Below are 26,130 nucleotides of genomic sequence, written 5' to 3' on the forward strand. Positions count from 1 at the left end.
TCTGCCCCTCATTTTCCCACCTGATGGGCTCTGGGGGGTGAAACCCTGCAGCTGTATGGCTGCAAAGTGGGGGACACAGGTAGCAGCACTGGGCAAAACCCTCATCCTAGCTGGGGTGTGAGCTGCACACCCAGCACCTAGAGGGCAGGGCTCCACTGGGGACGGTGCCCACGGAGGGGACAGTCCTTTGGCAGCTCCGCCTGCCCCTGCCCGCCTATAAGGGAGGAGGAAGAGGAGGAGGATGCTGGACGCTGGGCTGGAGCACTGAGGGCAGCTGGTTTCTACGGTCCTACAGAGCGGGTGAGTGTGGGCACAGCAAGGGGAGAGTGACGGGGAAAAGGGGCCCTTTTCTGTAGGGGTCTGCTCCTGGCTGACCCTTCTCCATCCACACCCAGCTCTGCCCCACCGTGGGTGTGTGGGATGGGCTCAGAGGAGTGGGACGGGGGATTCCAGCCCCTTCTCATCACTTATGCTGCACCAAACCACTTCTCACTCAGTTTTTGGGCACTTCCCACCCACTCGACAGTGTCCCAGCTTGGCTGCCCACAGGGGACTGGATTTGGGACCTCAGCTGGCACCATCCCATTGCCCTCCCTGCTCTGTTTGGGGATGCTGGGGGCAGGATGGGGCCCCTATGCTCGCACGCCAAGGCTTACCCTGCTGTCCCCTGCCAGACTGCCTGGGGAGGGCAGCTCCCCTCCTTGCCAAAGGTTTCAGCTTTCCGTTCAGGCACCATCACTCCACCCACCTTTTATTTCTCTTGGTTTAAAAACAAAATCTTGGTGTCCCTGCAGGGCAGAGAAAACAGTCTCTCCAGTACAAAGTGTAACCAAAGTCACAAGGAAATTGCTGCAGTGTAATCAGAAGGGTTGAGAAAGTCCCGAGATGTTCTCCTTCACTGAGCTTTGTTTGCTTTTATTTACTGTCACATAAGGCTGAAACTTTGAGGCTCTCCCTTCCTGGACAGAGAGGCTGAGCACGAGCACTGTGTGTGGAACTGGTGGCCCTGGGCTTGGGATGTGTTCTCAGGGCAAACAAAAGCCAGATTCCCATACCTCTCTGGGCAAAGCAAAGTGTCTGAGCAGGAAAATGCAGAGGTGTTTGCTCCATCCACTGCTGCTCACAAACCAAGTGTGCCCATTCTCAGCAGCACTCAGTTGGGGCAGCAGCAGCGATGCTGGATGCTGCACAGGGAAGTGGTTTGGGGTGCAGGGACTGTGCAGATGCAGGATTGTGTGGGGGCTGGTCCCTTTTGGGAAGTACAAGTTGCCTTTCCTGTAAATGCCCCAGTGAGAGGAAAGGAAAGGCTGAGCCCAGTGTGCTGGGCACACACCCAGCTCTGTGCACACCCAGATGCCGGGAGTTACGGAAATGCTGCTTGCACAAGACTGGCTGCTGCCTGCATGGCGGGGTGAGGGAGCTGAGTGGTGGATATGGGGCTGTCAGACCCCTCTGTGCTTCAGCAGAGCCAGACCCTGCAGCAGGGAGAGATTACACCATGGGGTGTAATGTGGGGAAGTGCATCCTGCTGCAAAACGTGTAGGACACTTGGGGAGCCGGGCAGGGAGAGTTCTCTGCTTGCAAAAGCAGGAGCAGGATTGTGCTGACTTGGCGAGAGCAAGGAGGTTGTTCAGGGTGGGATTTGGCTGTCTCTTGTCTGTTGTCTCTGGCCAAAGTTTGGCTGGCATCACCTCTGTGGGGCCCTAGATCCACGGCCTGGCTTGGAGACAGCCCTGAGCCCCTTCCCACAGCCAGCAGAGCCCTGGGGTTCCCAAATGCCCCCTGCAGAGCCCCACAAACTCAGAGCTTTGTCACCCCGTTGCTGGCTGAAATCCTTCATGCTCTCAGCCAAAGGCTGAGGAGCACTGAATCCCTATGTAGAGGTTTCCTGCGTAATTAGGACAAACACCCACTAACTATTAATTAGACTTTGGGCTGTGGCTGGGGTGCTGCTCATGTGCCCAGTGGGGCTGGGATGTGCTGGGTCGTGCCCAAGCACAGCGCCTGCATTATGCTGAGCTCAGCCCCACACTTTGCAGGGTGCTTAGGGAGTGCACAGATGGCTGAACCCAGGGACACCGTGGTCCTCGCCTACAGTGGGGGCCTGGATACCTCCTGCATTCTGGTGTGGCTGAAGGAGCAGGGCTACACTGTCATCGCCTTCCTGGTGAGCCCGGGGGCTGCTGGGGTGGGTCTGGGGATGTAGGGGCATAATGGGGATGTGTGGGGTGCATGGAGCGCTGGTGAACATCACCCTTTCTGTGTGCAGCACTGCTTGTCCTTGCTGGCTGATGACAATCTTAATGGGGCACAGCTGAGGGGCTGGCAGAGGGCAGCGCGGCCCCAAATGCCAGCTCAGATGGAGGGAATTCCTCCTGCTCATCCTGAATGGGCCCCAAGCCCAGCCCAGTCCATGCAGACCAGACATGCCCTTGGTTTTGTGCAGGCATCCAACCGAGCTTTTCTCACTTTTCTAGGCCAACATTGGGCAGAAGGAAGACTTTGATGCAGCCCGAAAGAAAGCACTTGCACTGGGGGCTGAGAAGGTACCATGGGGAGCTCTGAGAATCCCCCCCAGTCCCTTTCCCAGGGGTTTGGCACCTAAATCTTTTGGCAGCCTTTAGGAAAGGGGAGAACAAGAATTCCCTCGCCTTGCCATCCCCTTAGGATGGCATAGGCACAGTCTATGGCACAGCTCGCATAGGAGCTGGTTGCATCCTCAGCTGCCCTCCATCCCAGTGCTCCTTCCATCCCCTCAGGTGTACATCCAGGATGTCTGCAGGGAGTTTGTGGAGGAGTTCATCTGGCCAGCAGTGCAGGCTAATGCACTGTACGAGGACCGCTACCTGCTGGGCACTGCGTTAGCCCGGCCCTGCATCGCCCGCCGTCTGGTGCTGGTCGCCAAGGAGCAGGGGGCCCGATACATCGCCCACGGGGCCACGGGCAAGGTGAGGGGCTGGGGGGGCCCTGACTGCTCGTGCTTGCGCGGTGAAGCGTTCGGGGAGTGCTGGTGGGATAGCAGAGCTTTGGTTTTGCCGCTAGAGGCAGCCAGAGACCGTGGGAAGGATGCTCGGGGAGGATGCTCTGCGGCCGCTCTGCGCTCCTGCTTCACTCTCAGCCAACCTGGGAGAAGGACGCAGGACTTGTGCCGCGATGTCCCAGAAAAGGACAAAGCCATGGGGCACAGCTATCGTACAGCCTGATTTTTGGGAGGTCCTCTGCGGAGGCAGGAGTTGGACTCGATAATCCCTATGGGTCCCTTCCATCTTGGGATCTTCTGTGATCCCTTCTGGGAGTGCTCAGGGTGACCCCATCACCAGGTGCCAGCAGTGCAGCTCTGCAGGGTGCTGTGTGTGCACCCAGGCCTCCTCCTCCCATCTTTCAGGGACCCTCCATGTAGCCCACAGCCCTGGCCGTGGTCCAGGTGTAAGGCAGGTTGGGTTTGGGGTCCCTGGTGGCAGAGTCCTGCTGGAAGGAGGACATTTGATGCACTCAGAGGTTGAGGACAGAAGGGCATGCCTGCCAAGATAGCTCCATTGCCACAGTGCCTCCTGTTCCTGCCACGCTGCTTTCCCCACATCCTTCTCCTGATTCACCCAGCAGCATCCCCCTGAAAGCACCCACTGAGTGTGCCCTGAGCGCTGCTTATTTCTCTTCATCCCTGGGCATCACTGGCATCAGTGCCACCCTGGGGATCCTCGGCTGCTCCCCAGACCCCCACCTCCTCGAGCCATTAAGGCAGAGGCAGCACTGCGGGTAACCTGACCCTGCACGGCCCTGCAGCGTCCGCAATGCGCGCCATCTGCGGTGTCCCCACTGCAGGAGCAGATGGAGGTGTTTTGGGCCTGTAAGGGAAATGAGTGCTCCGTCAGCTCTGCTCGCCTGCGTGTAATAGTCCTGGGGGATCTCACAGCCCGGTTGTAAATGTATCCTTCAGGCTGGGGACAAGAGGAAGGAGGGGGTCCTCACGCCCCTTGGCGCTGGGGGAAAATGGGTTTGGTGAGCCCTGTTCCCTTGGAGGACACCCCTTCCAGCTACCTGCCCTCATTAGCTGTGCCCCACCAGCACGGGCCAATTAAGATAGAGAGAGGTTCAGAGCATCCTCCTGGGTGGTGAAGTCTTCCTCTCCCTTCATGGAGAAATAAATACTCAGATCAGGGCTTCATAGGATCACATAGGCTGGGAAATGCTTTTAAGGATCACCAGGTCCATCCACAGGTTGGGTTTTCAGGACTCTCAGCCCAGGGGAGCGCTGCTCTTGGTAACCTCAGTGCCTACTGTTGGGACAGTTTGCACCCCAAAACACATCCCCCTTGCTCTCTGCTGCATTTTGCTCCTGTTCCTGGAGCAGGGACGTGTCTGGGCTCTCCAACATTGCACATGGGGGCTGCATGCACGTACAGTGTGTGGCTGTGTCTGTCTGCACCACTGCACACGTGCTGTCCCAGGGACAAAGCTCCAAAGCAGCCTCCCGTCTCTCACCCTGAAGGGACTGAAGGATATGGCTCCTATGGGTTGATGGGGTGGGGGCACCTGCCCCAAGGCAGCCCCCCAATGTCTCCCTGTGTGTTTCAGGGTAACGACCAGGTGCGCTTCGAGCTCAGCTGCTATGCGCTGTGCCCCAGCATCAAGGTAAGGACCCAGCCCACCTGGGGAATTCTGCTTTAACACAGACACAGCTCTCCTTAACAAGCTGCCAGCTGCACTGAGCTACGTTTTGGTATTTAAGGGGGGGCCGTAATGATCCTTAATTGATCTGTTTTTCCCCCAAACACCACGAGGCCGCTGAGCAAACAGCGCAGTGGCAGCTGCTGGATGATCAATGCTGCCTGCTTCCCCCTGGCATCCAGCACCTTGCGAGGGTCAGGGTTTTGGGTTACTCCGCCATTGCACGGAGAGATTGAATTTCAACTGGGGAGGGGTTCAGGGGGCAGAGGGCAGCGAGCCTCATGCTTCTGCTTGCCTCCAGGTCATCGCACCGTGGAGGATGCCTGAGTTCTACCAGCGCTTCCCTGGGCGCCGTGAGCTGATGGAGTATGCCCAGGTAGGAGCAATGGGATGCTCATATGGGATGTGGGATGCTCACCACACCATGTGGGCAATGGCAGTGAGATCCACACAGCATTGCTGCAGCACCCCCACTGAGTTCTCCTGGAGTGTTGTTTTTTTTCTCCTACATATATATATATATATATATATATATATCTTTTTTTCTCATAATTACCTGGCTGCTGTTTGTAACCGATTTCCCCAAGTAAACGGGTCCCAGCTCAACGACTTGTGTAATAGACAAAGCAAACGCACTCCTCTTTGTTGTCCCTTCCTTTTTGAAGTACAAGTTGCAATAAAACACATTAGAAGTTTTGCATCAGGTTTTTACGTGCCCACCAGGGTACCTTTCTTTTTTAGCGACTGCACGGAAATGCTTGACAACTCGGCTCAATCAATCAAAAGGGAAAAGGCAGCTCTGTGCATACACCAGAAAATTGCTTCAGTTTTTAAATAGCTGCCATCCAGGCTGCCTGGCAGCACGGGGATGGTGAGGTGTGGGGCCACGGGAGCTCAGAGCAGCACATCGGGGCTGCACGTTGAGGATTGTGTTTGCCATCTGTTGGTGTATTATGAAGGGGCGAGTTTACGAGAGCTTTCCATATGTTGCCAAACAAATTGTCAAATAGGGGAGTTATTAAGAGCGTGGCATTTTTATTATAGGGAAAATGGAACATGTGTTTTGGGTTTGGGTTTTGTTGTGGTTTTCTTTTTAATCTTTGTGTTTTGTGTTTTTCTTTTTCTTCGTTTGGAAAGGGGGGGGGGAATGGAAAGTGAAATGGGTTGGGGCCCAAAGAGAAGAGGTTGGGGTTGAGGGTTTGCAGTACTTGCTCAGCACTCTAAAGAAAAGGGAGTTTCCCTTCTTTCATGCTCAAGAGAAGGAGATGTGGGCAGGTCCTCCATGCCTGGATGTGCTCAAGGCAGCACAGTAATTGCTCAGCATGAATTAATGAAGATGAAATGTCTTCTGTCAGGATCCAGGAGGGCTCTGTGATGGGAACGAGGGGCCTGGTGGGGCTGAGCTCTGCAACCCAGCCCTTGTGCTCTGTATATGGCAAAGGGTAGAGGCTGGGAGATGTGCTGCCCCGAGGGATGGGGCAGGAGAGGCGTCATTCCGCCCTTGCACCCACTGAGCTGTGCTTCGCCTTCTCTGCAAGTCAGAGCTTGTGGCTGAGGTCCGTTTGAAGTGCAAATGTGCTGCCTGCTCTGTAGGTAGGAGCGGGTTGGGGCAGTGGAGCTGCCCAGTGAGTTCAGGTAATGGGTTAAGGACTGTGGGCCACATGTCTCCATGTTATCTTCCATTTCAGAGGATCCTAGCTTGGGAACAAGCCAACCTGGCCTGGAAAAAGATGTTCAACATCCATTCTAACATGTCTATCACCTGGGTTAAAGGATGCCCTGGTTGCCCCAAGGTGGAGTTGATGGAATGCAGGGTTGGAGGCACAGCTGTCTGTGCTGCTGGTGCCCATGGGGTTGTGCCTTTGTGTTTATGGGGCTGAGTCCCACGGAGGCTGTGCTGGAGGCTGGCTATCCCTGTGGACTTGCTCAGCACTGCTCCCCTTCTCTCTGCAGAAACATGGCATCCCAGTGCCTGTGACACCCAAGGCGCCCTGGAGCATGGATGAGAACCTCATGCACATCAGGTGAGCAGACACCATGGTGTCATGGTGCCCCCACTACATGGAGGGGCATGACATATGGCCAGCACAATCCTTCACCCCAAAGCAAAGAGCCTGCTCCCCATCATAGAATGGCTTGGGTTGGAAGAGACCCCAAAGATCATCTGGTTCCATCTTTCTGGACTGTCCCATGATGAGCTGAATGAGGCTGGCCCAAAATCTCCACCGTTCTAAAGCTATGTAGATGCCCACGTCCCACGTAGCACCGTTTGTCTCTTGGGTCCTTGCAAGCCCTGGGTTCCTTAGCAAGGTTACTGCTGAGTCTCCTGGAGAACATAACGCACCTTTACCCCCATTGCTATGGGATGGCTGTGCCGTGGGTGGTGGCAATGGTCTGAGCTGGTCCCAAAGCTCCATGGACTCACAGTGCAGTGACGTCTCTCTGTCTCTCTCTCCCTCCTTCCCTGCCTGTTGCAGTTATGAAGCCGGGATCCTGGAGAACCCCAAGGTAATCGATCACGGCCGGGTGGCAGCTACAGGGCTGAGGGCGTCTCGTGTGTTTGCAGCCTAATTGGAAATTTCACGGCAGGCCGTGTGTGGAGGGGAAGCCCTGCCCAGCCCCTCCGCCTCCTGCAGCACGCTAATTGCCATTGGTGTCAGCAGGGGACGAGCCTGTTTCAGGGTGACACTGGAAGGGAAAATGTCATGGGGCAGCAATAAAGGAGCAATTACACTGATGAGGTGCTGGTGGCTTCCCCATGTGGATGGAGGAGTTCTGGCTGCTCCCCACAGCCTCTTTTGCTTCCTCCTCTTCTCTCTCTGGGAGGAAGCCACGGCTTCAAAGTGACCTCCTCCATGGGACCACCACATTTCCATGGGCTGCGGACTCTTGGTGCTGCACATGCTCCAGCTGCTGGGATGTTCAGCAGCCATTCAGCCCTCCATCAGCATCCGTTATGGCTGGACAGGAGCCATTTGCTGCTTAGCAGACCCTGGTAGGTTGGGCACATGCCTATAGCATGGAGATGCAAGGATGGAGACTGTGGAGAGGGCATCCTGGCCCCCCACTTCTTCCCCATTACTGCACCAGTGCCTCTGCATCTTTGAGCAAGACCCCATAGCTCTGCCCAGTCCATGTCCCTCCCAGTCTGGAATGCTAGGTAGAGAATGTTCCCTGAGCATCCTTTGGAGATGGGCACATTGCCATCCATCGGTACTGGGAGGTGGCCGTGTGCTGTCACCACTGTTCCCCAGCCCAGGATGAGGGTGGCTGGGGTGCCAGGCACGGTGGGTCCCCTCCCAAAGCCCAGAGACTGCCAACGAGGGATTTGAAAGCAGATGGTTGAGCTATTTTCTGCCTCTGTGAGGCCCGATTGAAGGGCAATGAGGCAGCTAATGCGGAGAAAGATAGAAATTTACTTGCTTTAACTTCATATGGCACTCTGAAAGAGTTCATTCAGTCCCGGGCACAACAATATCAGCCGGATGAATAAACCATTTGCGGCATCGATAGCTCTGCATCATGGTTTACTTCATGGACCATTTGCTTCCAATTTCTTCTCTTCTTGCCCCGTTTTTCTTGCTTCTTTCTCCCCCCCTTCTTTCCACACACTCTTCCTTTTTTTTTTTTTTTCTTTTTTTTTTTTTTTTTTTTCCTCTCTCCCCTTTAAAGATGACATTGCAGGACTAGCCCCCCTGCAGGGAGGGATAAATAGGAGGCATTGATACACTGCAACAAACTATTTGTCATTTGAACTGTGCTTTTAGGAGAGAGAATAAAAAGAGGACAGACTCGCACCGTAATGATGGAATGCAAGCCAAATGTCACTTTTATTTCTATTTAGTTATTTTATCTAATAGGGGTTTTCATAGTTGGCTTAGAAAATTGAAAACTACCTGACTTTGACTTCCAATGTTTAGTAAAGAGTTTTTAATACTTTCCATTTCTTCCCCCCCTCACGGTTCCCATCTTTCCTTTTGAACTCCAAGTTTTCCATCATCTCCAGCGGGTCTGTCTGGTTAATAAGTGTGATCGGGGCTAGGAGAGGGCAGATGATGTAAAATTGAAATCTGCAGCCCGTGTAATCTGTGTGCTTGGGGGGCATGGGAGAAACGTGCATGCGCTGCGTAAAACAAGGGAACAGGGCAAAAAATATTCATAGAATATCCTGAGTTGGAAGGGGCCCATAAGGATCACTGAGTCCACACAGTCTCTACATGGGACCACCCAAAAATGAGACGTATGTCTGTGAAGTTGGGCTCGATGATCCTCGTGGGTCCCTCCCAACTCGGGATATGCTATGGTTCTGCTTTGCCCTCTTTGCTCAGTGGTGAGGAGGCAGGAGATGAATACAGGAGAGGCTGCAGCTGGGGATGTGGGCAGGTGGCTGGGTTGTGCTGTGCCTCAGTTTCCCTCTCCCCCTTACCAGCTCAGGGGCTGCACACGGACACTGCTGGGTTCCCTCTGTGATCACACAAAGAACACAAGTTTAGTATCACCAATATGAGTGACAACGCTATCCCAACCTGGATGGGGCAGCAGCCACAAGGGAGATGCTTCAGCTTTGCTAAACTGCAATGCATTTTGCTTGCTAGGACAGAAAGCTTTTTTTGTTATTATTTCTTCCTCCCTCATCTGGTATGTGCTTCAATTCACCGCCATCACCCCAGCCTCCAGTGGCCCAGCTTTAAAGGAGATAAGATGCTTCTTTACTATAAATGTTGGGGGAAAATATACATAAAGGTTGATGCGCTCTGAAATGGGTTTTTGCTTTGTTCCTCTATTTTCCCCCTGTGTGTATTAACCTCGAGGACACCATGAAAGAGCCCATGCGACTAGAGCACCTGCTGGGGTCAGCCCTCCTCATTCGTTTTCTCGGTCCGCACGGAATAAGCTGGGTTCTGGCCCCGCCGCAGCCCAGCTTATTCTGCACTGACCGCAAAAAGTCGCACTTTTCCCTGCCTGACTTGCTTCTCTGCAGCTATTCCACCTCCAGCTGTGGGGGCGTCGAAGAAAAAGATGAGATCAAGTTGAGGGGAAAAATTGTCTGATTTCTTCGTCCCTTTTGTTCCCAGGGCCCCCTGAGCTCCGGCGCTGCTTTGTGCCATGATCGCTGTGTCCCATTGCTTTGGGATGGAGATGGGTGCCAACCTGCTGTGCTTTGGGGGGTGCTGGTGATACTGGTTGTGCCCATGATACTAACTGTCCCTTGCCTTTACCCTTTGCAGAATCGGGCCCCCCTTGACCTCTATACGAAGACCTGTGACCCAACCACCTCTCCGGACATCCCAGATGAACTGGAGATTGAATTTGAGAAGGGTAAGACATCCCCAGAGGTTCCCCTCGGCACCAAGTCTATGTTAGGACCAAATCTTGCTTCTTTGTGAAAAATGTAGCCTGGAGCATTGCTAAGGTGAAAATGGGATACACCCCAGCTTGGAGCATCACACCTTGGTGCATGCTGGGCTTCTTCCATTAGCATGGGTGGTCTGGGTATGTCCTCTGTGGTTCCTTGTCCCACAGCGCTCAGTCCTGTGGCAGTGGGACCCCACTGACACAAAGGTGGGACCCCCAGGCACTGAGGGGCAGTGGGTGCTGCTGTCGCTGTCCATGGTACTCAGGTGGCCCCTGGGGACACGCAGGTGACGCTGATGCTCATCACACTCTAACGAGGGGATACAGTGCTCCCACTCCTGCCATCCATGGGCGTCCTCATGCCACCCCACGGTTAAGAGGGGCCACCTCCTCCGCAAAGCCCCCAGCACCGGGAGCCCGGCTCCATTCCCCTGATCCTCTCCCTGCGAGGCGGAGCCCCCATTCAACCCCTAGTTAATTTATTTGAAGTTTTAATCTAATTATTAACTATTTTAAAGGCTAAGCAGCTTTCACCAACAACAGCCCCGACAATGTCGGCTCTCTGCCACGCGGACCCCGGCCAATGCCCCAGCGAAGGACGAGAATAGAAAGAGCTGGGGCGAGGGGAGGGCGCCGAGGGGGGGCCCTGGCGAGAAGCAGCTTAAGGTTCATTATTGCCGCAACTTACATTTAATAGCAATTTACAACTGAGTTTATAAACCCCTGGAAAATAGGGGGTTTAGGTTGGGGGAAGCTGACAGAGCCCGTCAGTAGACACGGCTCTCGCGGGCGCCTCGTAATAAAGACTAGAAAGGGAGTCATTGAGCGCTGATTGGCAACTGATAGCGCGTTCAATGGTAATGAGGAGGGCAGATGGAGGGGAGATTAGCCTCCAACTCCGCGCAGCTTTTCTTTGTGGGCCCCGCAGCCCCCTTGTCAGCTTCCTAATACATTTATTGCTCATTTCACACTGCTAAAGAAAATGCCTCTTTTGCTATTCAGCCTCGCCCCCCCCCCCCAAACTCCTCTTGCCTCCCTCCCACCCAGCATCTAAAAATAAAATATTTCATCTATTTTCAAAATTTTCTGTAAAAATGCAACCGTGAATTCCTATGGAGCACCCCGCCATGGGGTGCGTGTGCATGTGTGTGCACACACGTGTGCACGTCACCATGCCCCAGACGTGTCTCCCCCCCTGCTGGCGGGTGGCTCATTTGTCACCCCCCCAGCCGGGGCTGGTGGGACAGAAGGTGCTGCGCCCTAAGACAATTGCTGAGCGTGAAATTCAATTAGTTAAGGGCCTGGTTGCAATTTCACAGGCCCTAAAAAAAGAGAGCGGGGGAAAAGAAGGGGAGGGGGGCATTTTTATGGCCTTTTTATTTATTTATTTCGCTTTTCTCCTGAGGAGGTTCCCCCTCCCCTCGTTCCCCCCGGCAGCAGCTTGGATATGCCTTTTTAAGAAGTTATTTAGAGTTCATATCTGTCACATCTATTTAACGTGCGTGGGATGATGCGTGGGGATCCCGTTGCCACCTCATCCTGCCCACCACCCTCCTCTGCAGGTGTCCCTGTGAAGGTCACCAACACCAAGAATGGAGTCACCCACCGCTCTGCCCTGGAGCTCTTCATGTACCTGAATGACATTGCGTGAGTGCCATGCGGTCCCCTTCCATGTCCTGCAGTGTTCCCCAGCTGGAATAGAGTTGGGTTGGTGTCGCTGATGGCAAAGCAGCAATGGGACAGTCACTGTTGAGCCAGGTTTGTGCCACTCATGCCACCAGTGCTGGCACCAAGCAGGGAGTATTTATGCTTTCGCTTCCTATGCTCTCCTATTTACACCTTCTCCATTTATTGTGTGTCCCAAAGGGTCAAGGGCTGCCCTGCCACCAGGGTAGCACCCTTTGTGTGCCTGCTCCTGCCACCCAATGCTACCCAGAGCCACCCGGTCCCTGGCACCCTCCTCTATGCCTCTGCCTTTTATTCCTCCAGAGCTGAATGGGAATGAACTTTTCCATGTAGTTCTCCTTTTAAATGTTAATTAAGTGGTTTTAAGATGACTTCAGCCATCACACAGCAGCTGCCCACTCTGCTGTCCCTCATGCTGCTCCCCTTGCCCAACACCATGGGGCTTTGCCATTGGCGAGTGAAGCATGAAAGCAGAGCCAAGAGAAGGGGAAAAGGAGAATAACCATCTGCCTTTTACCCATCCAATCTGGGGGTCACTGCTGATGCCCTGGGTGATGCCAGCACTGTGCAGAGGTGCCCACGCCATCATTTGGGGTTTGTCCCCTCATCACCCATCCACCTATCTCCTCTTCAGGGGCAAGCATGGTGTGGGGCGCATCGACATCGTGGAGAACCGCTTTGTTGGGATGAAGTCCAGAGGTGAGCAGGTGCCAGCCTGGCCCTAGAAGCAGCCACAAAAGGGGAATGTGCTGGTGGGACTGGATCGGGGCTCAGGTGTCAGGTGTTTGGGCTTTGTGCCTTTCCCTTCAGCTTTTAACCAAGATTTGGCCATTGTGATGATGTCTCATTGGGTTCACGGCTGCCTGTGCCATGGTTTGTGCCAGCCCCAGTGCCACCAGAGAGCCCAGGTCTTGAGTGTGACACCCATCCCTAGTGAGAAAAGATCATTAAATGATAGAATCATTGAATCATTAAGGTTGGAAAAGACCACTAGGATCATGAAGTACAACCCCAACCTTTCCTCACCACGGACTGGCTCCCTGGGAGGATGCAACACAAAGCTACCAGTTCTGGTTAAAGCCAATCCTTGATTTATATATACCTTTCTGAGGCTGTGGTTCACATCGATTCCCCATTAGGATCAGTTCCATCAGATACCTCTGGAGGCAGCAAGCTGCCCCGTGCAGAGCTAAGGAGCCAGAGACTGCTTGTCATCATTTCCCATTCATAATCATTTCACTCTCCTCATCCAGGCTCTTTTGTCTTAAATCTCATTAATGCCTAATTAGAGGCTCCCTTTCTTTATGCGTGCCCTCTGTGGCAGGGCACGAGCAAATATTTTGATAAGGCTCTGCTGCCTGTGCAGCACCAGCAAGAGACAGACCCCAAACCATGGGGTGCCAACCTGTAGAACTGAATTAAAACCAAAAGAAGGGCAAACAAAACCAGAAACCAAAACCGCACGCACACATCTGAGTGCATTAGCATGCTGGATGCTGAGTAATTTGTCAAAATCTTTGTTTTTTTCTTGTTTGTTTTTTTTTTTTTTAAGAGCCACTGACATGCTCTAGTGACCCTTGCAGCATTTAATAATTTCACTAAACTCCATTTATCTGTCATGTTTGTCTGCCAAGTGACACTGTCAAGCAATCGCTGTCGCGTTGGCGCGCTGGTGGATGAGAGCTCTGCACAGAGGGACAGGGACAATTCCTGGGAACCCTTAGTACCCAGTAGGATACAGTAGCCCTTGGTGACCCTCTCACCCTGCTCACTAAGGGAAACTGAGGCACAGACACAGAGCTGGGGCTGCAAATAAGTTTTTCCCATCTTGATGCTGCCTTCTATCCTTTCCTTCACCTCTTGAGCCCAAGTGCTAAGAAAGGGAAAGATGCATTGGCACTGATTTTTGCCAGTCTCCTCACTGAGATCTGCTAAGGCCAAAGCAGTGAGGGAACACTGTGTGCTGTGCTGGTCTTGGAACCATGTGAGCTGGGATTTGGGGTGCAAATGGCCAGCAGGACTGGCTGCAATGGGGCCGTGTGTGCCTGTTCCCGTCCTTATTACCAAATTACCTTTCTGTCTCCGTAGAAGGCTTAATTAAGTGGAGTAAATGAAATCAGGCATGAGAAAGCAGGAAGGAGAGCATGACCACTGCCCAAAGAACTGAGCTCCATTTCTTGGGGGCTTCTCTTTTCTCTCCCCACATTTCCATGCCCGCACTGCTCAATCCTGCTCCCATTTGCAAGGATTTGCCCAGGGGTAGAAATTCGGGCATACCACCCTGCAGGCGCGTGGCCCTAACATTGCATCCTGTCCCATCCCACCAGCACTGTGTGCCAGCCACGCACAGCACGGCAAAGCCAACAGCATGGAGAAGGACTGACAGCCGAGCTTACAAATTAGAAAATTTTAAGCAGCAGCAGCAGCTGTCTGCGTGGCTGCCCCCCCTTCCACAGTTGTAATTGCGGGGTGATTGCAGCTCCGGCAGCCTGCATCGCTGACACCTCTGTCTTTTCCTGTAAACACGGGGAGATGAAAATAGACACTCGGAGGGGCTGTGAGTGTCACTCTGAAGGTGTCTCTGGGAGCTCAGCTGTCACCCCCCTGCCTGGCACAGCAGACTTTATGCTGCTGTCATTGCAAGGATGGGGCGAGCGGGGAGGTGGGCGATGGGCAAGGACATGGAGGTGGGGGGTGAGGCATAAAAGTGAACCTTGGGTCAGCCCAAGTGGGATGGAGGGGGAAGGAGAGGGGATGTTCGTGGTGCCAGCAGTGCGCTTGGCTTTGTGGTTGGGGTTTGAAGCCCTGGTGTGGGGCTGTGCTCATGGAGATGGCTTCAGTGAGCATCTGGAGACGGGGTCCCGCTGGGCCTCTCGTCTTGGAGGGCACTGAGCTTGTAGGAGCCTGGTAAGGATGGGGGATGCTGAATGAAGTGTGGGGTTTCTTCCCCTCCAGCCCCTTCATTGAAGATCTCAGGTAATGGGAGTCTGAGCGAGGTGTGCCCCATTGCAGGGACAAGGAGCAGGCTCCAAAATGCCCACTGACACAGCTCCACTGCAGCTCTCTGCAGCACACGGATTGGGAGGCAGTGTTCCTATAACTTTTATTGTGACCAAATCCAGAATTTCTATTTTTTTAGGAAAACAGCCTCACTGTTTGATATGCCAGTGCATAGGTGCCACTTGCCCAGGGCTGTGCCATAGCGTGGGTGCCCATTGGGGAGGGGACAATGCTGTGACACCGGAGCTAGCCGTGCCCACTGCTGGACAACCCCATCCTTTCCCATCGCTTTCCATGCACCTCGAGCAAAATCCCACATTGTCTTTAAACACGCTTTAAACCTATGGAACAAAGGGAGCAGTCCCATCCCATCCCCAGTCCTCACACAACCAGGGGTGGAGGGGAAGGAGCCGGGGGGTTTTTTCAGCCCCAAGTGGGGTTGTGCTCTTGGTCCCCAGGTAGCCCCATTTTGGTGCAGGGCTCGCCTGCCAGCCGAGGAGAGGAGGGGATTTCAGCCCTGTTCCTGTGCCCTGCATCGTTCACTTAATTACAGGTTTTCAGCTGCAGACCGTTGGGCACGTATCTGTGGGGGGATCGGTTCCCAAACCCTGTCATTTAGCCTCGTCAGAGTGCCTCTTCAAAGAGGGGAATCTAGAAATTTTCTCCGCAAGGTGCGGAGTGGACTGTCTCGGCCCCAGCATGAATATAATGACAGATGCATTTTGCAGCAAGCTGGGACTGAATGCGCTCGACCACAGCTCCTTCTGTCAGCCAAGTCATTATTTTTTGTCATTTACTGACAGTTTTGGTCTCATTCGTTTCTCTCTCTTTTTCTGCTTTTCCCCCTGCCTGGAAAAATGGCTAGGTATCTATGAGACCCCAGCGGGGACGATCCTATACCATGCGCATTTAGATATCGAGGCCTTCACCATGGACCGGGAAGTAAGGAAAATCAAGCAGGGGCTCAGCTTGAAATTCTCTGAGCTGGTGTACAATGGTACGTATGGACCCTGCTGCTACTGCTGCCCACGGGGTGCCAAGGTGCAGGTGTGGATGGTGGGGAGAAGGTGCTCATGCCCCAGGCTGTTGCTTGTGCTCAAGGAAGTTGCGGTGCCCCATCCCTGGATGTGTGCAAGGGATGGATGTGGCTATGGAAAGGGTTGAAACTGGATGGGGTTTCCTTCCAACTCAAACCATTCTGTGGTTCTGAGATCTTGGATGGTGTTTGAGTTTCCTTCCGACCCAAACCTGAGGTGCTGTAATCTTGAGAGCATTCTGACCCCGCACCCTACTTGCTTTTGGGGTAAGTAAGCTCCATGTGGGGTGCTGGGAGGTGATGCCACCTTCCGTGAGTGTTCGCTCCTGGCAAACATCCCAGCCCGATGCTGTTGATTTCATTGAATCAGAATCATTAAGGTTGGAAAAGACCTCTAGGATCCCCAACCTATTCCCACCATGTCCACTGACCACATCCTTCAGTGCCACATCTCCATGGTTCTGGAACACCTGCAGGGTTGGGATTTGTCCCACCCTGCCCAGTCACAGTACTGATTCTCCACCCCTTCACCACCATCCCTTCACCACCTCTCCTTTTTGGAGCCCATTTACTGCATTCTGGGGCTGCAGCAGGACACGGCTGTGCACAGCCAGGAGTCTCCATTACCTTCCTCTCAAATCACAGCGCCCGCTTCCATTTGCTCTCTGATGCTGCATCAGCCTGTAGCTGTTTATAGCAGACTTAGTGCTGTGTTTGCCTGTACGTTGGTTATTTATTTTTAGTCGAAGCCTACAGCTATTTATTTATTTATAAACACTCACTGTTGGGAATCCACAGGACTACAGGGCTGCTCAGGTGTCAGTGGGTTCGTTTCCCCTCTTCCCACCTCTGGCAGACCTGCAGGGTGCATTCCCACCCAACGTGAAGAGCAGACCCTCACCCACGCACTGACGGTGTCGGTGGCTCCTTAGGGCTATGTCAGGGTAGAAGCGGGTGCCTCAGCCCCATCAGCCCCTCAGAGCTGGCCTTCCTGCAACACCTCATTATTGTCACCAGCCCCTGGTTTCAGGACAATTAGAGGTTATCTTCCCCCATCCCCATTGATCCCTTTGTGCAGCACTGGCTTTGAAGCCGCTGGGTCCCGCAGGTAGGGCCAGGTGCGGAAATGCCATTGTTGGTGTCGAGGGGATTAGGGCAGGGGGGGCTGCTGGGATGGATGGCTGCAAGGGGGGAATTAGTTGGCAGTGGGGGGCGAGGAGGGAGGGGGTGCTTCCTCACACCTGGAGTTGTCAGAGCAGCATTTAAGTGGCTGGTTATTATTTTAATGTGTCTCAGATTTATTTGTTTTTTTTTCCCTGCCACGGGGACGCAACAGCCTGAAGTCAGCCTTGACATTTGAAGAGTTGTACCTGTAGTGTGTTTGTTAAAAAGAGGGATTTATTTGCCCAGCTGGAATGGAAGAAAGAGATCCCTGAGCCCCTTGGCTGTGCCATAGGGTGGATTTGCCCCATGGGTCTGTGGGGCTCAGGCTGATGCCTTGGCGTGATGCTGGATGCTGAATGCAGGGATGAGGGCTCAGCAGTGAACCATCAAAGTGTCTGTTGCATTCAGGTCCACGTAGCATCAGTTACATCCCAAAAAGGAGATCCCAGAGTAAAGGATGCACAATGTCCCAATCCTGTCTTGCATGGAGGCAGCCAACAAAAGCTCAGGTTCATTTCTTTAATGGCTTCAGCCTGAATCCCAGCTGGGAAAGGAAAGGTGAGAGGGCACCGGTGTGAGCAGAGCAGCAGGGAGATGGGGAGATAAAGCCCAGGGATGACCTGAGGGCCGTGAATGAGCTCTTTCTCTTCCTCACTCTATCTCCCTCCCCATCTCCCAGGCTTTATTCTGGGTCTTGGGGGCCTCCCCAGGTAATTATCCCGCTCAGCAACAGGAGATGTGCACAGGGCATGGCCTCTCAGTGCCTGCTGTGGCCTCACTAATGGCAATGCCACCAACCACACCGGTGGCTGCTCCCCAAGGCTGCATTTTGGGCATATGATGCAGTGCTGGGGGCTGGGACCCACAAGGGAAATCAGAGCCCTGTTACTCTAGACAGGGTTGAGGAAGCTGAGCCTGCTGGGATGTAGGGATGTATGTGCTCCGATGGGCAGCACGATAAAGCCCCGGGGTCAGCCCTGGGCACTGATAGCTGGAGGGAGCGTGGGAGCGGGGCTGGGGCTGCCCCTGGGACACCACATCCCAACAGGGCAGTCCCCTTCCTGCCCGACCCAGGGGACAGCATCTCATGCCTATGTTGGGGGCTGTAAACGGGTTCCCCCAAGCCCACATTTATCCTGTAGAATGGGTTCCATCCATCCACCTGTCTGTCTGTCTGCCTGTCCATCCATCCACCTGTCTGTCCCAACCAACCCTCTCAGGATGCCGGGCTTTGAGTGAAGGTTTTGTGATAACTTAAAAAGGCTTTTCATTTCCATGTGCAGAAATTCTGCAACCAGAAGAGCCAGGAGGAAAATGCCCACAGTGCCTTTCATTGAGCAGAGGATTCCATCTCCTCTCAAGTGGGGACAGGATGTGCACAAATCCCCATTGCTCAGAACTGAACCAACCCATCCTGGCACCTTGTTTCCCTCTTCCTGCCCCAAGACTGCATCCCTTCCCTTGAAAACTACCCAATGGCTTCCTTGCAGAAGAGCCTTCAGTGGGGTCGCCCTCCACGTCCTCCTGGCTCCCCAACCTCCCACCCCACTCTGATGGTGTCTCTGCCCACAGGATTCTGGTACAGCCCTGAGTGTGAGTTCCTGCAGCACTGCATCGCACGCTCACAGGAGGCAGTGGCAGGCACTGTGCGTGTCTCTGTCTTCAAGGGCCAGGTCTATGTCCTGGGCAGGGAGTCCCCACACTCATTGTACAATGAGGAGCTGGTGAGGTGAGTGGGCTTGGGGGCAATGAGGGTCCCATCCTATCTCATTCTGTCCAATCTCATGCCATTCCATTTAATCTCATCTTCTTTAATCATATTCAATCTCGTTTTGCCTCATCCTGCCTTGTCTCATCCCATCCCAGCTCATCCTGTACCATTCCATCCCATCCCAGCTCATCCTGTACCATTCCATCCCATCCCATCTCATTCCATCCCAGCTCATCCTGTACCATTTCATCCCATCCCATCTCATTCCATCCCAGCTCATCCTGTACCATTTCATCCCATCCCATCTCATCCCATCCCAGCTCATCCTGTACCATTTCATCCCATTCCATCTCATCCCATCCCAGCTCATCCTATACCATCCCATCTCATTTCACCCCATCCCATCTAATTCCATCCCAGCTTGGTCTGTCCCATCTTGTCCCCTCCCTCCTCACTCCATCCCATCCTGCCCGATCCCATTCCATCCCATCCTGCCTCATCCCATCCCAACCCACCTCCCCACCCACCCACAATGTAGAGCACAATTTCCTCCCAGCCAAGCACGAGCTGTGTTTTGAAGTCAATATTATTTTTCCTCCTGCTTTTCCCTTTCCTTCGTGTTGTTTTCTCTCTTGCTTTCTCACTCCCCCCAGCCCTCCCTCAACCCCTTTCAATCTCTCTAAACACTTTATAAGCCATAAATACACCCGAATGAGTTTAGATCAGTCGGAGTAAATGTCAAATTATCTTCTCTCTTTCTCTTCTCTGGCTTTTTTTTCCCCCTTCCCTCCCCCTCAAAATCAACAGCTCCTAATAATCCGTCCCAACCCTTCATTATGCTCCACGCTCTCACTTGGAGAGATTAAATGAATAAAGTAAAAAAAAAAAAAAAGGAAAAAAAGAGGGGGAAAAAAAAAAAGGAGGATGGAGGGGGGTGGGACGGAGGGAAAAGAGAGAGGAGAGAAAAGCAGGGGCACTTATTCTCCCTGCGTCTCCAACCATTTTCCTTTTCTTTTTGATTTCTACATCGCTGGTTTGAAAGCCTTTGAGTGACGGCGTCACAGGAACCCGAGAGAAAGCTGTGAGAGGCAGAGCTGTGTGGAAATGCCTCTGCACAGTAGGTAGAAAGTAACGTAATTATAGAGCAGGTCAGAACCACTCGAATGAGCAAAAATAAAAGCACAGAGGTTTTTCTGTAGCCCGTCAGGGGAGGTAAAATCATTGTAAACTCTTTTTTTTTTCTCTCTCTTTTTTTTTCTTTTTCTTGTTTTTTTTTTTTTTTTCCCTTGTTTTTTTTTAAGGCTTGCAGATTCTGGGAAATGAGTTTGGGGGATGAAAGCAGCAGAGACGGGGGTCAGTGGGATGGGGGAGTGCCTGGTACTGCAGCTCCAACGGGACAGGGACAGGGCTGGGATGGAGCATCCCTACCAGGTGCAAGGGTGACGTGCGGGAGACGTCACCTGGAGGGACAGGCATCACCTGGAGGGACACGTGGGGCACCGGGACAAAGTGTCCCCTGCGTCCCCAAGGTGGTGACACCCTCTCTCCCCATAGCATGGACGTGCAGGGGGACTACGAGCCTGCCGATGCCACCGGCTTCATCAACATCAACGCGCTGAGGTCGGTGCGGGGGGGTCCCGGTGCCCCCCATCCCCTGCCCTGAGCCCCCGCCGCCCACTGACAGCTTCCCCTAATTACAGCCTTCCCGTGCATCCCTCCTCCTTATTTTACTTGTTTCTCATGCCCCCCCCAACTTAAATGCTGTAAAACATGCTGCATTTACATAATGGGCTCTTAATTTTTCCCTTGCCTGTTAACTGCTTTGTTCTCCCCAACACGCAGTGTCCCCCCACCCCTCTGAGATAAATTAATTACATTATCTCATGGAAAAAAAAAAAAAAAAAGCATAATTAAACTGTACAGGCCTTAACAAACGCCTGCTCCTCACGCCCCCTCATTCTGCTTAAATTAATTGAAAGGAAATGTGTGTTATTACTGTTAATTTACAATTAATTTATTCTTTTTTTTTTTTTTTAATCTGGTTTCCAGGCTGAAGGAATATCATCGTCTCCAGAGCAAGGTCAGCACAAAGCAGGATGAATAGCAATCAATGGCACTCAGGCATCCCTCTCCCCTTTCTAATTTCTTGAAGCACTGCTGCTAATTGTGGCGGTAATTTGTAACTGGAACTCCGTCCCGTGGAGGTGATGCCTTTGTTACAGGGGAAGAAATTGGTGGGACAGAGGGAGAAAAATAAATTTGTGATAGATTAAGATCTGCTGAAGGATGCTTGCTTGCGTTACGTCACCGTTGGGAAGGGGAGTGGTGGTGTCCCATAGGCAGTGTGATGGGACAGCCCCGACCCTGCGTGGTTGGGAGGATTTGGTTATTTCTCTTTTGTCTTCATTTTGGCACATGGAGATGAGGTTCGGGGAAGGGGAAATGGGGAGAACCTTCTAAAGCTTGGTTAAAGGGGGAGGGTTTCAGCAAGGGGTTGAGGACAGCACTGGGAGCTGGGCACCGATGGTGCCAAGGCTGCGCTGTGGGATTGGAAAGCAAAACACTCCCATCCCACCTGCTGTGCTACAAGGATGGGGATGGACACGGGTTTAGGATGAACCCAAAGGTTGGTGTCCCCTGCCCTGTGCCATCCAAAGGGATGACATTGTGCAGCCCCAGCCTCGATGGCCGCATGGGGACGTCCAGGCGTGCCCTGCTGCTGAGCTGGCGAGCATGACAAGCTCTGACATCACCGCTGGGAAAATAACATGTTATTTTCCCAGCTTGGATGTTACTTTCCCTGCTATTACTGGCAGCTACCATCTTGGGAGGAGAAAGCAGCAGAGGGCTGACAGGAGAGGGGGATGAATGGGTTTCTGGGCTGGTGGAGCCTGTCTGACACCCATGGGGTGTTGGGAGATGCTGTGCCCCATTGCTCTCTGTTGTAGGGTGAGGACATGGGGCTGTGACCTGTCCTGAGTGCTTTTGGTGTAAGAGCAGGAAGGGCAAGGCAGCGTGATGGGAAAGCAGAGCGTGGCAGGACTGAAAAGCCATTTCAGACCTGGTGCAAGCTCTGGGGCAATGGGTTCTTGGAAGTCATGGGATTGCAGGGTAGAGGACACCCTACCAACCACTTGCCCTTTGCACTGAGCACGGCCATGTAGGGCTGATGTGATGGGATGCTGTGAGTCAAAGTCCACGTTTGATTGCTGTACCACTTTAAATACCATCAGCCCTTCCCATCCCTATGCTTATGCAGTCTCTCTTGGTGGCCTCCCAGCATCCCCCCATCCCTGGTGGTGCTGAGCATCGTGCTGCTCTGCCCAATGGTAGGGTGAGCAGTGCAGCACACCCAATCCAGGAGCTCCCCAGCAGAGCTATCATGGGATGACATTTTGGACACCCCATCTACACCCTTCTTTCCTGCTGGGCATCAGCCACCATGTGCCCACGTGCCGTGGGGCTGCTCTGCAACCCTGCCAGGCTCCAGGGAAGGGCTGGTCCAGGGTCACCACAATCGATATCTCATCTGCAGGCTCTCCTAGCGGAAGTGATGGTATATTGGAACATGGTAATGGGTCTTGTCTAGTGGAAAAGGCTAATCTTCCCCAGCTGTACAGGATCTCCGCAGGTGTCCTCGGCTCTCCCTGCTGCCACCGGCCCTGCAGCAAGACAAGGAGCACGTGTGGCTCTTTAAAGCTGCAGCAGTCCAATTTACTGCAAGGGACAGCCACCACCCTCAGCCCTGTAGAGAGGTGGCCCAGGGGCTCCCCAGTGCAGAGCCCGCACCTGGTGTGGCACCACCAGCCAAAGGACCATGCAGGATAGATGGGCATGGCAGTGCATGTTTCCTTTCTCAATGCAGAGAAGGTGACATCTCCTCCGGTCCTACTCCCCAGGGATGTCATCTCTGCAGGAAGGAGAAGGAGGAGGAGGAGGGTGTGGGGACAATGCTCAGAGGGATGTGGTCCCCTACAGTGCCACCTGGAAGTGTAGGTGAGAGGCAAGCATGTGCTGCAGGGAAAAGCAGAGGCAAATGAGCTCCTAGCTGCTGAGTTGGCTCTGTTGGCAATGTGCTCACTGCCCCGCGGGGATCACCCCATGGGGATTGCTCAGCCCGAGGGGCTGCTCATAGGTGTGCTCAAGGGCAGTTCGCTCCAGTGGGGACTCCTGGAGCTGGGGGGAGCAGAAGGCAGGGGCAGCCCAGGGCAGCTCAGCTCCCAGCACTCTGTACATGCCTGCCTGGACCCGACTTCTAAAAGCCGCCCAGCCAGCGCCAGCTATTGCAGCCTGCTGCATCACTATGGCAAAATCAATTTTCTTTTTCTCTGGAGGTAGAGGTAATTACTGGGTTTAAGGTTTAATATGCACGTGGATTTTTAGAGAGAGCGTTGCTAAAAACAGCTCTGAATAACACGCAGAGTTGGTCAGTGTGTCCTGGGGGGTCGGATGGGGCCACAATGATGTGCAGACCCTTAGGTGCTGTCTGCACAGCTTGGGGGGCACCATGGCAAGGAACATGGTCAGAACCCATGCAGGTTGTGCCAAAGATCCTATTGATTTTGTTGCAGAATAAGAACGAATGGGTGTTAGGAGAGAACTGGTGGGGACAAGGAGGCTGTTGGGGTTGTGCTTTAATTTCTTTGGGTGGAAAATGGGATCCCTTGGTCCATGCAGGGAAATGGGAGGGCAGTGGGGAGACCTGTGGTTTGCTGTCCCTGTCACCTGCTGGAACTCCATGTCCCTACCTGCAGGGTGGATGGGAGGGAACCTCCACCTTTCCTAATGGAGGGGATAAAACCACCCACGTAGTTTGGGGCAGGTTGCACTGAGGATGCTGTGCCGCAGGGCAAATCAGAGCACTCCACGTGATGGGTGTTTGCTTCCCATTTCGCTCTGAAGATTCAGCTCCAAATGGTTAAAGGGGCCCATCCCACAGCTCACAGAGTTGCAGCACAGCACAGCTATGCAGTGTTTGTGTCTCTCCAAGGGAAAGCCATCCTCTGGTGAGGTTGGGAGCCGCCAGATGCTGGCTTCCCAGGCGAGGGGGAGATGGTCGCCTTTGTAAACCCCTTAACAAGGTGGCTTTGTGTGTCCCCGTTTAACAAGAAGCTCCCTTGCTCCTTCCCCGGGAGGTTCCCAACAGCGGTGTGGAGGACCCTGAAAGCCAGCTTTATGCTGGGGGCGGCAGGGATCAGAGGGACACAGGGGCCCTTCTGCACACCCGTGACAAAAGGCTGCCCCAGGGGGACAGGGCGTCAAAGCGCAGCCAGCTCAGGGAGACAAGGAACCCACAGATCTGCTGCCCAGTGCCCATCTGGTCACTCCATCACAACGGCCAGGGGGTCCTCCCTGGTGCATCCCCCCACCAGAGTGGAGCAGTGGGAAAGGGGCTGGGAAAGGACAGGTATTTTATGTTAGCTGGTGGTAACTGGGTCTGCAGGGGATGAGGATGAGAACCAAGACCTGGCTCATCCCTGTGCACTGAATGGCACAGTGGGGTTGGGGAAACCTTGGGATGCCACTGGGCCAGTGACCCCACTGGCAGAGCACGGCATGTGCATTGGAAAGGGGCTGCTGGGGAGTTATACGCAGCCACTGGGACACCTTTGTCCTGGCAGAAGCGTTGCCCATCCCATGTCAGTCTTTGGGTCCCATGTCTGGGAGTTCCCACTCTTTCCTCATCCCCTCACATCCTCCCCCACTCCCCAGCCATCTGCCCTATGTCCCACTCTCAGATTTACTGTCATGCATTAAAACTTTATGCCTTAGCACCAGGGTCAGCATGTCACAGCTCATCGATTGGTTTTACCTCCCCTTGGCGAAAGCACTTTGGCCCCAGCCCTTCAGCATTGCATGGGGCATCCCAAGGTCCCCAGTGCTCCTTTGGCCCATCTCAGTGTCCCAGCTGAGCTCCCTGACCCCGGCACCCAGCACCTCCCCCAGGTCAGGTGCAGTTGTTGTTTCCATGAGACCCTGAGGGCGCAGGGATGGGGATCTGCTTGTTTGCATGACACCATGCCTGGTTTAGTGCTTACTCCCTCCACTCTGAGTTGGGTTTCAGCTCAGAGCAGGAGCTTTGGGTTTTTCTTATTGCAGCACATGTCAGTGGCTCCCAGGGAGCTGTGTCCAGCTGTAGGGGAGCAAAGGGAGAAATGAGATGCTGGAGCTAAGGCTACAGGGAAAGCAGGGGCAGGGGCCTGTGTCTCTTGAGGCTGGGGGAGGATTTGGTGTTTTAACCATGATGTGGCGCATGGTGCCTCGTGGATGATCACATTGGCTGAACATCCCCAAGCAGCAGGTTGGGACAGGGCTGGGACTTCACCCTCCAGCCTATCCCCAAGGGGACTCTTCCATCCCTGTTAGCATTATGGGGATCAGGACAGAGAAAACAGGTCTAGCAGTGTGCCCCCATGCCCTGCTGCCCTGCCAGCACCATCCATGGTGTCACCCCCAGGCCTGCCACCATGTGCCTGCACAAGGTCCCCATGATGCTCACAGGCCGGGCAGCCCGACAAGCGTGCATGGCCCTCGGCAGCTCTGCCTTTTGCTTTCAGCATCTCCCTCTCACTATTTATCGGTGACTTTTGTCCTTGGCCAGCTTAGCAGCTGAAAGGGGCTGTATTATATCACACGTAGGCAGCTCCTGGGGGGAGAGGGCCGTGCTTTCTGCTGGAACAAAGCGCGGGTTGGCTAATTCCCTTCTCCTCCTGCAGCACCCGGGTCCCATCTGGTTGATACAGTTTGCTGCAGTCTCTCCTGCTATTAAGCTCTCACTTGCCTGTTTGAATCCTTGGCGCTCCCCCCACCCCATGCCCTCAGCCCCTTTTTTCTTGCTTTATCTTTCATTTTCCCCTAAAGCCGGGCAGAACTTGCTTAATAGAGTGATGTCAGATGTGTGCAAACCAGACCAATAAAACCTAATGCATCCCCCCCTTTGTCTGCCATCCTCTCCAACGCCTAACATTTTCCACTCAGAAAGCCACTTAAAACACATCAGCAACAATCCCTCACAAAACAGCCACTTGTTGGCTAATTGTGCTGAGTACTTGTGCACACTGCTGCTGCTCTCCTGCTGGGAGGGTGGAATGCTGCCACAGCACTGGGCTCCTTGGGGCAAGGGCTGTTCAGAACTCTACATCCATGGGACCAGCCCTATAAGAAGGGGTGTGAGTTGGGGGCTCACTGGGGGAGTCAGGATGGGGAGCTTTTGCCCTGGAGCAATGATGCTGCTTGCTGGAGATGCTCTGTGATGGGGTTGAGGTGGAGGGGATTGACCCTTTGCCTAATGGAGCATCCAAAAATCCCTCCCCAGGGATGCTTTGGGTCTATCATTGTGAAACATGTGGAGAACACATCGGCAGGTGTTTCATCTCTCCCCTTGCATCCCCATGGGAGAGAGTACACCTCTGCCTGCGTCCCACAGGCAGAGGCATCCTCCATCCATCCATCCTGCTAGCCCTAAGCACATCTCAATATGCTCCCAGAGCAGTATTTCTTTTCCTGCCAG

At 53.7% G+C, this 26,130-nt stretch overlaps 1 protein-coding gene across 1 annotated transcript; it reads left to right on the plus strand.

Annotated features, from left to right (window-relative positions):
- The first annotated feature begins 139 nt into the window (after window positions 1-139).
- ASS1 (argininosuccinate synthase 1) lies at window positions 140-20,893 on the plus strand. Its single transcript, XM_010720898.3, has 15 exons — window positions 140-300; window positions 2,040-2,167; window positions 2,478-2,546; window positions 2,760-2,948; window positions 4,576-4,632; window positions 4,970-5,044; window positions 6,622-6,692; window positions 7,146-7,176; window positions 9,897-9,987; window positions 11,586-11,670; window positions 12,344-12,408; window positions 15,575-15,706; window positions 18,482-18,638; window positions 20,175-20,240; window positions 20,670-20,893. The coding sequence occupies exons 2-15, from the start codon at window positions 2,060-2,062 to the stop codon at window positions 20,722-20,724; spliced, it is 1,251 nt and encodes a 416-aa protein (XP_010719200.1). The 5' UTR covers window positions 140-300; window positions 2,040-2,059; the 3' UTR covers window positions 20,725-20,893.
- Window positions 20,894-26,130: the final 5,237 nt, after the last annotated feature.

Source organism: Meleagris gallopavo, chromosome 19, assembly GCF_905368555.1.
Source record: "Meleagris gallopavo chromosome 19, MGAL_WU_HG_1.1, whole genome shotgun sequence".
Taxonomy (NCBI): Eukaryota; Metazoa; Chordata; class Aves; order Galliformes; family Phasianidae; genus Meleagris; species Meleagris gallopavo.